Here is a 16838-nt window from a genome sequence, read left to right on the forward strand (position 1 = left end):
AAAAAACGCTAAGGCAGTTCGACTATACGGCTGGATGAACCCACCATAGCTGCTAACAAGCAGCATGAAAGCCTTGTTGTGCAGCAGCCTACAGATGGAGTCCATGTAGGAATAGTCATTGGAGCGGGAGATCCTTGCTTGAGCCTGGGACTGGGTTGGTGGGATCTCTGGTCTCTCCTGAAACACTACAGAGCAAATGTAGAATAATGTATTAAAAATAAATAGATCAGAGAAATAAAGTATTGTTTCTGCAACACGTCAATGTTATTAGCTATAGTTAGAAATGTCCATTAACATTCCATGGATAAAAGGGGGAAAAAAGGCCATCAGGAACTAGAGCCTGATCCTGACGTACCAATGACCACGAGTACAAAGATGAAGGTGGCCACGCCCGCACTGATGTAGAACATGAATCTGATGTGATACGCCAGCTCATCAACATCGTCCACATTAGGCACAAGAATGGGTGGGAGCAGGAATCCAATGGCAATACCCAACTACAATGGGGAAAAAACAAAGGAATCAGGTTTCTACGAACATCCAGAAAACTGGCTGAAATTTAAAACTTTTGTTTCACATAAAAAAAAATAAAATAAAGTATGACTTCAGGGACAAAGCCCTAAAATAAAGGAAGCAATCTGACATTTTTTGTTGAACCTTTTAAATAAGAGAAGTTGTGCAGCATTAAACAGTTTAATGCTTTCAGTGTCACAAGTTTTAAAGAAAACAATTATTAAAGACCAAATTATAACTAAAGCAGATGCCAATGTGTCTAAGCTTGACCTTTAAATAAATTAAGACCATCTTAAAGCCTCCAGGATGTTTTACTATCTGGAATAAAAGGTTAAAGTCATAGAAACAGCTGCATGAGGATAGCTCCTCACAGTATTGGGAAACTTTTTAATATGTGGGAAAAACGCCAAGTGCTTTACCAGTTTATCAGCAGCCTGGGAGGCTGGAGGTGAAAGACTTTCTGTACAGAACACATCTGACTGAGCAATTTTGTACAATTATTTTAATCAAAATCAGTCATCCTTGTGGATTCAAGCAAGTGCAAAGAGCAACAAACAGTATGTTACATGAAATTATTGCTCATTTATTTACACTTGACAAAATCTACGGGATCAAAGTTTCCTTACATGAATCAGTGTGTGACTTCTTATTTCCAATCAAATACATATAGAAACTGTATTTAAACAAAAAAACACACCTGATTTCCTAAAACCCCAATAGAGCAAGCTGTGGATACTTCCTGCTGCCCAAACCAAAGAGAGGCCAGCCTGGATGGGATGCCTAGAATATGGACGGTAGCTACTGAACACACGAACTGCCCAAGGAAGGTCACAGTGAACATATCTGGGTCTGCCGTGCCAGTCTTGATCCAGGCCCCGATGCAGTTGAAGGCGGAACCCACTACCATGACGTCCCTGATCCCCCGATGGTCAAGCAGCCAAATGACAGGCACAATGAGGAAAATGTAGGTGAGGAGATAGATCATGGACAGCCAGTCGATGGCCATGCTGTCAACGTTGTAGAAGCCCATGAATATATTGCCGACAATGCTGTATTGGAGCCACATGAAGCTGTTGCTCATGGAATAGATGCTGAAGAGAAGCAGCATCACCCATCGTTGCTTGCACAACTTTGTCTCCATCAGTGGAACTACATCTAAAAGAGGCTGCTCCAGGCTGTCACTGCTGTCACCCACAGGAGGCTGGTGTCTAAAAGAAGTCATAGTATTCCTAGTTTGAGATAAGTCTTCATCCCTTTTGAAGCCGTCAAAGCCGTCTGTCAATTTGTCATATTCATCAAGAGAGCTCATGTTGATCTCACAGAAGTCATCCGGTTTCCCCTTGTTCTTCTGTAGCACTAAACAGTGGGAGGAAAGGAGAACATTTCCTCAACTTGCCCCTCCTTCTAAATAAGCATTTCCTCCATGCAATTCATAAACACGTTCTGTCGATCAATGTAAATATTAAAGTCACAACAAAAGGATTGCACTATTCCTCAATTTCTATCAAGTTCTAAATACCATGAGCACAAACTCTGATCTCAAACATACATGGCTGATTCTCTCAAAAACTTTTGTTCATCAAAAGTTGATTTTTCCTGTGCCAGGCATCAGCATGTGCGATAACAGCATGAAGACTGATGACAGAAAAAAAAAACAGATTTTATGACTAAAAGCACATGACATACCCGTTCTTATTACAAACAAGGTAAAGTCCATTGAGGTTAATGCATAATCGCACACAAAGAAATATGCATCAACTTAAATATAAGAGAATTGGATCCGTTACTTCCCACCTAGTTCTAAATGAGAGTTGTGGTTTTAAGACAGGGTTTGGCAATTCCAGTTTATTAGGGCTGGTATCCTGCAACTTTTATATACGTCTTTAATTCAACACACCTTAATCAAGTAATTAGAACATTAGGAGGACTCAGGAGGAGCTGACTGCGTACTGAGGTGGTAACTCAACCATTTGATTCAGGTGTGTTGGAGCAAGGGTGGATCTAAAAGTTGCAGATCCCTCAGGAACTGGAATTGCCTACTAAGAGGTTGGGTGCATATAACCACAATCAGAAAGTGTTGGCTCAGAGATGTTAGGAGCACACAATTTCAAATGAGAAAATATTTCAGTATCAGCCGATTGTTTAAATTCCATAAAGATTAATAGTGTGCTAATTTAATTATAGTTTTCTACAATTTTTATGAGTAAAACTCATTTCTTCATTCAAGCACTTTGCGACATAAAAAAGGAAAAAAGCTTGTTTCTATCCATATTTCCAAGTGTTACCCTGTGCCTCTGTACAGTCTATGACAAAGGGGCATTGGATAATTTACAAAATTATACAACATTTACAAAAAGATCTTGTACAAATCAGTCAATACTTTTAGACACCAAGGGAAATCTTGAGATTCCAGTATAGATCCTACTCTTAAGTGGAAGAAAAAAATGCCATTAATGGGGGAAGAGGCAAATACTGCCAGAAACCCTCAAACTGAAGGGGAAAACTCAGTTCAGTGGAGCAACTAAAGAAACAGTGTCACATGGACAATTTTCTACTCTGATCGTGTTTTAGAAAGCTTTACCTAAATGCTAAAACACAAATAGAGAAACAAACCAAACATTTTAAGATAAAGCACCAAATCTGAAGCATTTTAAAATGAGCAGTACAGCTCAAGTATGCTGGAACGGTAGTAACAGGACATCTGCTAACATTCTGCACAATAACATTGGTGTTTAAAAAAAAAACTGATACAGATCAGGTTGTCCTACCTGTAGACAGAGGCTGGGAACAGGGCAACACTACAGTTTATATAAATACTAAGGACAAGCAGAAGATGGCGACAGTGCCACGTCATTTCCCACCAGAGCACTCCAACTAAAAATAGTCTGCAGATGGATGCTCAGGATTGCCTTACCAGAATAAAGGCAAACCTCCAGGTATGAAATGCATTTAATGGCCTGGGAATAAAGGCAAATGAAGCAAGTAAACTGGTGTAAGGAAATAAAATTTATGAAGTAGAATTGTTCAAAAAAGGGAGCAACTGTATGCCTTTGTTTTTTGTCTGACTTTTCATTTACTAGCTGCACCAAAAGAAGGGCCAACTCATGAGATTCATTTTGGATAGATTTGAATTTTTGGTTATATGATCAATTTAGATTATATTTTTCTTCAGCATCAAGCGAGAAAAGACCAGAAAGAAAACAACTGGAGAAGTAGACTCCACTCCAAGTCGATAATCATTCTCAAAAAGTGAAGGTGATTCGTTTGTAGTAAAGACTGAACTGAAAAGCAAATCTTTTGATTTGCCAGTCCAATGTTTAAATCTTCACTTGAGGGCATGATGTACTGATAATGACCAATATATTGAAATCCTTAAAGGCATTTGGCCTCTAACTTAAGAGATAATGTCTTCAGTTATAATTTTCAACTCACAAGAGCCTCTCCTCCTTCACACTGAGGCGATTCAGCTGACTCAAGTTTCAGGTTTCTCTTTATACATGATGTTGGGGAGAGACTCACGCTACTGTTAGGTTTTATTATTTATACATCATGTGCACTGTTAATTTGTTAGTCAGATTAGACAGAGCAGAAGGCCTTCCTTCACATTGTGGATGTCGTGGTGTGTACGGAGGTCATCTAATCAAGACAGCCTTCGTGTCTTTAAGAGTACACAGGATATGGGCACATCTTGGAGCCGGTCTGATAGGAGAGCTGCTGTATCTGTAACCCTGAGACAGAGAGGCAACCTGCATGGAGTTCAAGACATGGATGGCGTGTCAGTTTCTGATACGGACAGCTAAGCATCCACATGATGCAACACAGACTCAGAAGGTATAAGAAGCAGGAGATGACGTTGTTCGGGGCTCAAACTTTGCCGGACGCTTGCGGACGTGATTTTTGAGACCACAGCTGTGCATAGCTCGAAGCATTTTTCTCTGTCCTGTAACGACCTGATCTGGAATAAACTCTGTTACTTTTTTACTCCTGTTTCTATAGTCCTTTTTTATATGGTTTTACCGAGTTTGAGTTAAGAGTAGTAAATAACTTGCTCCCAGGAAAAGAACCGTGTGAGGAGGCCCCGGGGCGTTACAGCCTTCCTTACAAGGGGACAAATCCTTCTCACTTTAACAAATTGGTGTTTCCGCCCGTGACCTGGAAGCAAAACAACAGAGCCACCGATGGAAAAAGCTCCACAGCCTGCGGCCGAAACAACTGATAAGGTGAGGAGATTCCTTATTACAAAATATCTCCAGTGTTTTTAATGTTAAAACACTTTGGCTGTGTTGTGATTTTCTGAAGTGAGCTGAAGCTTTTTATGCAAAAGAGGACAGAGAAATTGCTCAGAGTAATTTTAGTTTTTTGTTTTTGCGGTTTTTGTTTTGTTGTATTTGTTGGTTTTTTTTTTACATTGCGAACGTGTACACATAAAAAAAAAAAAACACAAAAAGAGAGAGAGAGAAAGTCGTGCGTTCTGCTGTGGGTAGAGGTTGAAAGTCCGACTGAAGGAACCCTGCGCAAACACCTTCAAAAATTATACTGCTCACTAGGATAAGTTGGTTGGAGAGCCCAACGGTTTCTGCATGCAGAAAGGGACGGTGATTTTATTCCCGGTCTGCCTGCAGACACGAAAGATGCACTTCTGAAAACAGACGCACAGACAGAAACCAGTCACATAGCCGGCTAGAGTTTGCCAGTATACCTCCCATAAGGACATTTACGAAAAACCGAGACTGGAAATAAGCGAGCGGGGGTCAGGTTGAAACGGACCTTTGGGTGCTTTTTCTCTTTCCTTCTCTTCTCTTATAAAAGGAAAGAGAGAGACGATAAAATGATATTCCCCATAAAACTAGAAGAGACTGATGCCCGGATTAGGTAACTTGTTTGTCTAATTCCAGAGTTGGTGGAGTGAACTAGGCGGAACTATATCTAAATCTTTTTTCTTTTCTCTAAATTTCTTTTCTTTTTTTTTTCCTTTCTTTTTTTTCCTTTTCACTGACGGACGTATTTCTTTGACGGACGCACTTCCTTAGCAGAAAAGCGGCTCACTGTAGCTTATAGGTAAAAAGTTTAAAGCACCAAGGGATCTCACGTTAGACGTCGAGGTCAAATTATATACACAGTGTGAGCAAAAGGTGTGATTTATATTCTGTGTCTGTCTGTCTGTCTGTTGTATGCTGTTTATTCAATGTCTGTCTTGGGTGTAAAATAGTTGTCCTATTATGTGTCAGTATAAACAGATTATCAAGAAATATGATCTGGTCTAGATCATTTCTATCAGAAAGTGTTTGGGTTTGGTTGTCTTTCGTTCCTATTGTTATGAAAATGTTGTCGATGTTTCTGTGATTTTTGGAGGTGAACCTTGGAAAGGAAAGCTTAAAATATAAGAGGTTGATATATTTACAATTTACGATGTCTTGAAATTAACATTTTAAAGGTAAGAAGATCAATTAGTACATTTTCAGTGCTGTAAACCCCAACCCCGGCCCAACATTGAGCTCCAGAAGGTGGATCACACAGAGCAGCCCTTCACTTAGAGGCAGGAGAGAAAAGGAAAAGAAGACACAGAGAGACTGAGTGCACACAGGGCCGATCACAGCAGAGGCAGGGCCCAGGAGTCTAGAAGCAGTTTTTACCTTAAAGACATCTACCAATTACTACACTAGAATGGTATTGTAATCTGCATTTAGAGTGACTGATTCAGGAGCTTATATTTGAAAATGTTAGACCACACAAGCTAAGTTTGTCAAACTGTAGCAAAGTGAATATAAATTAAACACTGATCACTGAGGATACTCTAAGGTGGATTAAATGGATCTTTACTCAGTCAACTGTTCAGAATAGAGTGGGTTACATCAAATAGATAAATTAGGAAGGTTGAGTTCAGTGGATAAAAAGAAGAGAGGCAGACAGCGATAGATTAAATGGAGGGTGAGTTTGATAGAGAAGGGGAGAAATGGGCAAAGAATATCGAAGTGCAGGTTCAGTAAGAATTAGAGAAAGGAAGTAAATGCAGCAACACTAGGGAGGCCGGGATCCCATTAGTTGTGTAGTTATGGAGGTAGTTTTTGAGAAATTTCCAGCAGCAGTGATAGATATTTTGATTGAGGGCAGTAACTGTCCTTTTATGGTTGATACAGGGGCCAGATACAGCACCCTGAATCTTTATGTGCCCACCTGCCAAAAAACTACACAGGTAATAGGATTTTTCAGGAGAAAAACAAAAAATACCACTTTTTCAGAACCCCTTAGAGGTGTTCTCCTATTTGAAAATTCAAACATGTCATTTTTGGGGGACGCTTAGAATTAAAAATCATTGGGTGTGAAAACTTATTTTGGTGTCTAACGTGAGCAAATAAATCTTGGGGTTCCATTAATGTGCACATAGTTTAACAAGGATCCTAAAATGAGGCTGAAAAGCACTGGCGCAGAGGTCTTAAGACCGGACTGGTGAAAAGATTATGATTTTTGTTTAAATTGGGAAAATTCCTCTGTGAAGCTAAATCTAAATTGATACTGATGGATTAAACAAACTTTATGTGGCAAATGTCTGTCTGTCTGTCTGTCCTAAATGTGGAATGCATGTGAGGTAGAATGTGTATGGTGAAGTTGGGAATGATTAAGAATATTTTTTGATGTGACATTAACATGATTTGCATTTTTACAGGATTGAGAAGGAGCACTGGGGGCATAACAGAAGGGTAATCGTATCAAACATGTTGCTCAGGGGCCCCACCTATGAGAGGCCCTGACAAGACCAGAGCAGGTTGCTGTTGTAAGGTGTGAGGTAATTTTTGGGTGTGGAGTGCAGCTGAGATACTGTAGATTAATAGATTATAGATTAGAAAAATAATTAAATATATAAGTAAATATCCAGACAGAAGCAGAATGGGTGTTTTTACTTTTTGGGAAACTAAAATCTCAGACGAGGGCATTACATGATTTTAATTTAAAGGTAGTTTCATTTTCAATCATTAGAATTGCATTAGAGATTGATTAGTTTCATTTTTCTCTCATTAGGACTTTATTAGAGATCGATTAGGGACAGGATAAATCACACTTCGAGCTGGAACTGGACACAGCATATGGCCAAGATACCCGCAGGAGCTCAGCAGATTAGCGGGGTCAACTTTTATAAACAAGGCTGGAGAGTTAAAAACAACTTCGGTGTGACCTGACCCTGGGTTTTTTTCAGCTTTCAGTTTTTATCCATAAGTATTTTTATCTGTGTATAATGCCGCTTGGAAACTACCTAAGCACAAACTGATTAATTTGAATCTCTAATCATTACTAACACTAACACTTTTCACTGTTCATCTGGGCCTTACCTTCTTTGCATGACTTGTTAAATTCTGCTAACTTTACAAATTTCTGTGAATGAAGTGATTAACTATTGACTAATTGATGAACTGTTTGATTGCTTTTTCCTGGTAACAAACCAGAGGGGTCATTTACTTTTTCCCTGCTTGTAGAGAGTGACAGTACGGCTGTCAGTGAGCAGGCATTATTATTCAGAGGCCCATTTAAGGAGGATCAGGAGATCGTTTTGCTTAAACATGTTCCTTTTTTCTTTTTCAGGCTGTGTTTGTAACAATCCTTAAATGTTAACATTTTTTCTTCCAGGACAGGCTGACAAAAGTCTCATCCTTCATTGTGTTTTGTTTAAGATGTGCATTAACCCTTGTTTTCCCAACAGCTACAGAAGTTCTGGCATGTGAAATGGACAACTTGGCTGAGAGTGACTAGAGCAAGAGAGAGAGGGGGGTTCAGATAGTTGAAAACTTTTTGATAGGAGGATTTGAATAGGTTCGGACTGACTGGACTGACTTGGTTAGTAACTGGACTGGATCGGAACCATGGATTAGGACATTAGAGAGATGGTGTGAGAACGCAGCATGCCAGAGACAGGGTGTAGAGATTGTGGCTGCATGTTTTGTTCCCGGCTGAAGGCCATTCTGGTGAGCTCTGGGTTTGCTTTAATTCCTCTCTGGTTCTGATATGACCTATGAGGTACAGATTGATGTGGTGGTTTGAAGCTCACAGACTTTTGTTGGGGTGGAACATTAAGAGCAGTCATGCTGACAGAGGCATTAAATGAATGACACGATGAACCAACAACTATTTGGAGAAGTCGGAGGCACCACTGGGGTTTTTTGTTGTCTTACATGTTTGTCGTTGTTTGTGTCTGTATGATTGTTTGTTTTTTCTGTTTGTTTCCTAACATCTTAGCCTTTATGAAGAAAAAAAAAAAAAAAAGACGTGGCACGCATGTTCATTTTGTTTGAATAGTTTTGACTACACTACGGATGGAAATGTTTCAAAATGAACAATGGATCTTTTTTGTTTGGAGAGACATTGGACACTTTCTTTCTTGAGTCACAGGATGGATTAACCTACAAGGGGCACAGAGACTAACTTTGCTCCTAAACTACAGAAGGAGGGATGGTGTGCAGCTGCTGAGATGCACACATTAAGGAAATGACTGGATGCCCACTGCTTTGGACGAGAAAAGAACACTGGCAGTGATGGGTTGATGGAAGGTCATGGGATCATCGGACAAGACGGATGAAAAAAAAAAAAAGATAAGTGAACTGACACACCAGATTTCTTATTCACAATGAAAAATTATGGGCAACTTATTTTAAACCGGTTTATTAATACAGATTTATGAATAATATTTTTGCTTTACGGGGATCAACAGGTAGACGGTATATCTTTCTAAACAACGTGGCAGTAGTTTGGGGATTATTATTATTATTGCTTTATTTATTTATTTTCTTAAAGAGAAATATCAGAAGCGATGGCAACAACATAGAATATAAATTATAGGAGTAACTTTACCGACAGATTTTAAATGGTCTGCTAAAATTTCTTTATATCATCAGGGGGTGGAGTATTCTTACATAGAGGAATAAAAAAGAGGATTTAGAGATGTTTTACTATGTGATAAATTAGACTGGGTTTTTTGATAAATAGTTTGGTCAGTTGTTAATTAGCATAATATTATTAAAGGGACAACAAGTTGAAACTTTAACTTTTGGGAATGGTAAAGTTGCATCAACAGAATGCAATTTAGGGGAAATTATAACATTTTAGGAGCAAATGTTTAAAGCAAATGATGGTTTCTTTCAATATAAGCAATAACGATGAAGACTTAGTGTTAATGAGCTTATGGCGATTCAATATCAGGCCCAGGAACTAAAACTTCACCATTTATTTTATCTTTTTATTTTATTTTATTTGTTTTGATTAATTTTATTTGTTTTTTTGTTTGTTTTTTTACTGCGAGCAGAGTTATAAATAGCATTTGAGGGGCTATATACAATTTGGGGGATGGATAACCATACTTTTAATGCATGAAGCAATAAGAACACCTGACTTTACTTCACTAGAGCTGCAATTAATACTTTAGAGGGGATGCACACTTTAGTGTTTAGTTTATTTGAGATAACACATATGAGAAGAGATTATGTTTCCTGCACATTTTTGGATCTGGTCAGGGGTCCAAATATGACAACTATTGACTGGTTCTGGGGATGTTGGAACAGATTTTCTTTTTTCTTGTTTTTATTTTGTTCTTTGTTTTTGTTTTTTGTTTTTTCTCATCGGAGCACTGCTTTTTGGAGAATATTTTAAATGGACTATAGCTGGACACTTTGCATAGAGGGGGTGCAGTCGAATTCAACACCTTCAGGAACTGTGTACTGCTGAGTTTTGGGAACGCAGCAGCAAGTCAGAGTACAATCCTGTGCTCTGAGCAGATGAACATTTCAATATGACATTTCCTCTTGAAGGGAGGAACACCTTTGACGCACTGTTTCCTTCTACCTCTATGTGATACTGCTGATGACACAGGTAAAGACTTATCCTTCAGGGGGTGAGGGGACACATGGCCCCAAGACTCTTATGGTTCAAAGCTGCTGTGGTAACAGAGGGAAACCTGATGGACTTGTCCGAACATCGAACTCTTTTGCATGTTGGAGAGGATCACTGCTCCAAGAAACACTTTTTCTTCCAAACCAGTAGCGGGATGGCTCCTGACCAGTTTCCCACGAATAGATCCACTCACATAGACACACACACATACTGTCACGTAACAACACGCCCACACACGGTTAATGACTCGAAGAACACAAGGATCCACATGGGAATGGGGTTTTTCTTTCATGCACTAACATTCACGGATACAAGGTCTGATGGGGGAGTTTTTAAATAGGGGAATCTGCGCCGAGCTGGGTTTTTTCCTTAGAGATTAAAGAACTTCTAATAATTTTCAATGGGGAGGGGATAAAAGTAAACTAAAATGCAGTTATAAGTTTAGACGAAACTACAACTTAATATGCTATGATGTGGAAATGGTGTTAAAATTCATTCATTTAATCCATGAATTGAGTGTTACAATGTGTAAAAAGGGTTAAATGTTTTTCTAAATATCTACGAGTTCCTTGAATTAGATTATATTAGTTGCGGTAGTCTTGAGCTTATATGAACAAAATAACGAGCTGAAACATCCATAGGATGTTCAGGCTGAGTACATACTATTTACAAATAACTTTCAACTGCCAGGCATTGAAAGGTGGGTTATGTTAAATGTTTAATGTTTTTGGGGATTTCTTTTTTTATTTATTTTTTATTTTTCGTTTTTTGAATAGACACTGTATCTGAGAATCTGCTGAAAAAACACAGAGTCCATGGATAATTAATTTAAATGTTGTCAATTTAATGGGGATTTAAGGGATAAAGGGAAGGTAATTGTGGATAAGAATATCTGGTCGTGACTGCACTTAGATTTTGAGTGAATAAAGAATTGCTCATTGAAGACATTGTTTATCGTGATAAGAACACTGACTGCACTCTCTGTGTGTCAAAGGATCCCGGAGGAAATAGATTGATGAACTGTGATGAGAACAGTCCATGAGAACCACCACATGGATTCAGCATCTATCTGCCATTGGACTGCATGGAGACCAAAGTGGCCGTGGAGGAGGCCATACGAGACTCTGATTGATAAATTAGATTGATGAGTGATAGAGACACTGAAAGAATTCATCATCATCAGTGATATTCATCATTTGTTTTTAACTCGGACCAGGATAATTCTTTATTTTACCTAATTGTGATGTATATGTTTTGATTTATTTTGATTTGGTTTTGATGAAAATCATGGAGACATTTTGCTCCAGACCCACCAAGACCACGTTTTATGCCACTTTTTTCTTTGATGTAGGAAGACTCTGAACCTTACAGGTTCTTTAAGTAGTTGGTAATGGTAATTATCAGATTCAAAACGGGGTTTTCTTGCTCAGATTGGCCGAGAGTGGGATTTCCCCGGGGTCACCCCGGTTTTTACTACCTTTTAGAGAGGGTAGGGTTTTCCGGTGGAGAACGGCCCAACCTGTCCTGTGATGTCCCCTACTGTGACTGAATGATTGGTAAAGTTGAATAGATGGTTTATCCATGAGGAGCGGTCACATTTAGGAGGCCTCCAGGTGGGAGTGAGAGTAGATGAATTTGGCCTTATTAGATTGATAGGCTTAGGTTATCTAGTCTAAGGTAACTTAAAATAATGTGCGCATAGGAAACTAAAACAGCTTTCCTTTAATTAGATGACACCCAAATTGTAGTTAAATGCTGAAACTGTGGTCTTGAGTGAGAACATTTGGTCTGTGAAGCTTTGATTGTGATTACTTTTGATCCCTAATTAATGATACATGACTAATTATAGATGCTCTCTGGGTCACCCGGTCCTTCAAAGATGTGTCGCTTCTTGTGTTTTTAAGTTACCTGTAAAAACGGTAACTTATCAGGGGGAGTTGTTAGGTTTTATTATTTATACATCATGTGCACTGTTAATTTGTTAGTCAGATTAGACAGAGCAGAAGGCCTTCCTTCACATTGTGGATGTCGTGGTGTGTACGTGGTGTGGAGGTCATCTAATCAAGACAGCCTTCATGTCTCTAAGAGTACAAAGGATATGGGCACATCTTGGAGCCGGTCTGATAGGAGAGCTGCTGTATCTGTAACCCTGAGACAGAGAGGCAACCTGCATGGAGTTCAAGACATGGATGGCGTGTCAGTTTCTGATACGGACAGCTAAGCATCCACATGATGCAAGGCAGACTCAGAAGGTATAAGAAGCAGGAGATGACGTTGTTCGGGGCTCAAACTTTGCCGGACACTTGCGGACGTGATTTTTGAGACCACAGCTGTGCATAGCTCGAAGCATTTTTCTCTGTCCTGTAACGACCTGATCTAGAATAAACTCTGTCACTTTTTTACTCCTGTTTCTATAGTCCTTTTTATATGGTTTTACCGAGTTTGAGTTAAGAGTAGTAAATAACTTGCTCCCAGGAAAAGAACCGTGTGAGGAGGCCCCGGGGCGTTACAGCTTTCCTTACAAGGGGACAAATCCTTCTCACTTTAACACTACCCCACGGTCATAAAAAAAAAAAAAAAAGGAGCTCTTAAGAAATTTATGTCTAGGCCTGGTTAAAATCTCCCAAATCCATATGGGACAATGTGCCGTGGTTTAGTGAAATCAAACTGAGGTTTTAAAAATTCACAGGTATCATTTCAGTAGAAAAACACTGATCACCACCAGAATAACACCATAAATATAAGCAGTATTTTGTTCTGGGGTTACTTTTCTTCTAATAATTATATCACCAAAAAGTATTACAAACCACCTACAACCAACCACTGAAGAAAACTGTTTGATATTAATCTAAACTGGCAAAATAAATACGAAAATTGGCCTCTATACATAAAGTTCATCTTGATAGATAAAGGTCATACACACACACACAGTAAATATTTCTTATTTGGGTTTTATTTTATTTTTTTCAGCTGCTCTAAGTGCTTACTTTTTACATCCTCAATTACTCTTAAGGATGCTCATTCCACTCAAAAGTGCTTTAAATTTTCTCCATGTTCCATTTATATGCATTCTATGCAGAAAGTCTCGATAAAATATTCCATAATGACTAAAAAGTTTTGATTGCATTTAAATGTAATCACCAGTGGAATACTACACAGTATATTTAACACTTGTTTTGTTAAATTATGTGTAGAAAATGCCAAGATGAGGCCTTTCAAACTCATGATACAAAAAGCTAAGCTGTTGTGTTAGCTAACATTTGGCTGCTTTTTGAACAAGTAATAATGATCCTCAATAATAAATGGCTTGTTTTACACTCAAACAGATTTGAGCTTCAGGTTAATTGTCTAGCATGAAGCCCTTTTTGTTCAAGGAGAAAAGTAATCACTGGACACAGGAAAGAAGACTGCAGTTTCAGCTCCCAAGCATATATATAACTATTGTGGCACCCATTTTAAAAAGAGGTTATACAAGCTGCCTTATCAAGATTCAAATGGCTAAACACACAGCTCATACTGTAGAAAGAGGGGGGTTTATACTGATTTATATCTGAGTTGGTATGCACTTAGAATGGATCCAGGTGCTTTTAAAACATCAGGACTCCTACTACAGGTTTCTCAAGTTCGACCTGACAGAACTGACCAAGACTCCTGTAAAGGTGTTGAAACTCTTAGAAAAAAAACAAGTCAGGTTCCCTCCAACCCAAGCCCGATTCATGGTTGCCATAATAACAGGCCTGAGAATTTAGCTTAGAGGTCATTAAGTGGACAAGATTTAAAGTGCATCCATTTAATTTCTTTCACCTCAGCTAAAAGGGATGCAAATGGAGAACAAATATTCAAAAAAAAAAAAAAAAAAATCCGCTGGACTTTCTTTGCAAATTTGAAGATACTTCGCTTCCCATCCAGGAAGCTTTTTTTTTTATTAAAAAAAGAGCCAGCATATGTTCCAACATCATTTTGCTACATCTATGAGGATAATATGAGCACTTTTAAAATTCACGAGAATTTAAATGCATTAAAATAAGTTTGTCAATATTTAATATTATTGGGGCTGAAACCATTAATCAGATTAATGATTACCGAGGAGGGGTTGATTAATTTAAATATTTTTTTAACTGGAGTATAGAGGCTAAAGGATGCCAGTTCTTGTAAGGGAAATTCAATGGGAGCAATTATTAAAATCAGAAGGTACACAGTAAAAAAAAAAAAAAGGTAGGTGAATATAACAGCTTCAGATATTTGCCCCCCTCCAAATTAGTATAAAATTCACTCTAAAGTTTGTGTTAACTTTTCAGTTAATGTTTCTGATTTTAGTTTCAAAATTAGGAAGACTTTCAAAAGAGTGGGAAGTAATAGACATCATATAGATGCTGTCAAATTTTTCACTATAAATTCCACTTGAGTAGGTTTACATTCATAATTGTAAATACCCTAGACTAGTAACATGACTAAAGAAGTTTTTTTTTTTTTTTTTTTTTAACAGAAAACTCAAGGGACATTTCTAATTCTGAGTTTCTAGAATTTCTTATGTGCAATAATTGGGTATTTTTGGGCTCAAACATTTTGTTGATGAGGTTTACTAATTATTAAGTGCATCCATGTAGATTCTAGAAAAAATGTTAGACGACTTTATTAATCCATAGCTGCAGCCTAATTAGGAATACCAGTTTGACTCCATGCGTTAAAAAGAGAGAGAAAAAAGAATTTATTTGCACTATTGTAACAAATCAACATTTAACTCCGTTGTATAAGAATTTAGGCTCCATAGGGACAAAAAAACAACAACACTACAGTGTAACTTTTACCTGAAGCTCTTCTCTTTTTGAAGGGAAATATTTGGATTTATTCCATCAACTCACCTGATTCCCAAACACTCCAATGGAGCAGGCGGTGGAAACCTCATCCGAACCGAACCACACCGAAGCCAAACTTGAAGGGATTCCGAGGATAAAGACCTGAGCTAGGGAACTGGCGGACTGTCCGAGCAGGGTCACCCAGAACAGGTCAGGTCTGGCGCTGCTCACCTTTATCCAAGTCCCTGCGCAGTTGAGCGCAGTCGCCACCAGCGCAGTGAAGCGCAGCCCCTGCTTCTCCAGCAGCCAGGTGGCGGGGAATATGAAGGGGATGTAAGCCAGCATGTAGATCATGGAAAGCCAGTCTACAGAGAATCCATCCACGTTATAGAACTTCATGATGATGTTGCTGATGATCCCGTACTGGATCCATTGGTAAGCGTTGCTCAGGGAGTAGGTGCTGAAGAGGAGCGCCATCAGCCAGCGCCTCTTGTAGAGGTGCGTCTGGAGCGCGCGCTCTCTGCTTGGATCGTCCGCCTGGATCTTCACGTCTTTAACCAGACTTGAATCGTTCTCCTTTGCGTCTTGGTCGTCTTTCATGTTGTGACAAAAATCCATCGAGGAGCAAACTCATAAGAATAAAAAAATATTTCTATGGAGGGCCTTTGAAATGTAAAGCAATGAATGAAACCGAGACTCCACGTGATTCTGCCCAGAAATGCTCCAAATAATCAGGAAGTTTAGAGGCTGTTTTAGCAAAAGGGGAATTAATCAGAAGCACAGTAGTTCCAGAGGACGTGTTTGTTCTTCAGAAGCTGAATCAATACCGGGAAAAAAAAAGAAAAACGATCTATTTAGCCAACTCCTCCCAGCTGCTGAAACAAGGAAGGGCCATAAACCACAGAGGCGGTTTGGGATCATTTAGGCTTTTATGTTTTTGGTTTCTTCATTGCTGGGTTGTTCTCCTTTCTCAGGTTAGTTATTTTCTCATGTTCTGCTCCTCTGACAGCTGTTGCCTCTCAATTAGTTTCACCTGCTTTCTATCCCATTAGTCACTTTGCTCAAACAGGCATTGGTTCACTCAGCTCAGTTGTGCCATTTGCATCATTGGTTTGTGTGTCTGGAATTGTTAACAGGGGCGGACTTAGATGGAAGGCTAGGGGTGGCCATGCCCTCCCTGTGCCAATCATTGGCCATCCCTACCTTTTTTTCTCTCTAGTACAGATGGTGACAACAGTAAGACTATGTTCACACTGCAGCCTGAAGTGACCTAAATCCAATTTTTTTGCCCATATGCGACCTGGATCTGATCTTTTCATAGCTCTCTGAACAACACAGTTCAACATATTCTCATTATCAGTTCGTATGAAATCGTACGAAAAGTTATACACAGTATTTCGTACGTTTTGGACGTTTTTCCTAGAAAATACAGTTTTTCCTAGAAAATACAGATCAGTGCGCATGTGTAGACAGACAGACGAAAAAAACAGATCCGCGAACAGACGTAAAACTGGGAAAAACAGTGCAATAATCACTTCTTCAGGTCTCTAACTAGGTTGCTTGCTGTTTTGTATCTTAGGGTTAGGGTCAGGGTTAGGGTTAAATTTATGTTAAATTCTATGTAATTTAATGGTGTGTAAGATGCGCATGTGCAAG

The 16838-nt window shown here is 38.9% G+C and overlaps 1 protein-coding gene across 3 annotated transcripts in view; it reads right to left on the reverse strand.

Annotated features, from left to right (window-relative positions):
* The window catches only part of flvcr2a (FLVCR heme transporter 2a), a 28282-nt gene extending 11922 nt beyond the window's left edge, over window positions 1-16360 (reverse strand). Inside the window, exons 1-3 of one of the 3 annotated variants that reach the window (XM_038291445.1) lie at window positions 15249-16360; window positions 356-497; window positions 45-185 (exon numbers count right to left, since the gene is read on the reverse strand). In XM_038291445.1, coding sequence (XP_038147373.1) covers window positions 45-185; window positions 356-497; window positions 15249-15800 — 835 coding nt within the window. In that variant the 5' untranslated portion in view covers window positions 15801-16360. Of the gene's footprint in view, window positions 1-44; window positions 186-355; window positions 498-1210; window positions 2059-15248 lie in introns of those variants that run through there. The other 2 variants (XM_038291446.1, XM_038291444.1) reach the window with 2 other exon arrangements.
* Between the last annotated feature and the right edge of the window lie 478 nt (window positions 16361-16838).

Source organism: Cyprinodon tularosa, unplaced genomic scaffold (genome assembly GCF_016077235.1).
Source record: "Cyprinodon tularosa strain WSP-4 unplaced genomic scaffold, ASM1607723v1 ctg3, whole genome shotgun sequence".
In the NCBI taxonomy this organism is placed as follows: Eukaryota; Metazoa; Chordata; class Actinopteri; order Cyprinodontiformes; family Cyprinodontidae; genus Cyprinodon; species Cyprinodon tularosa.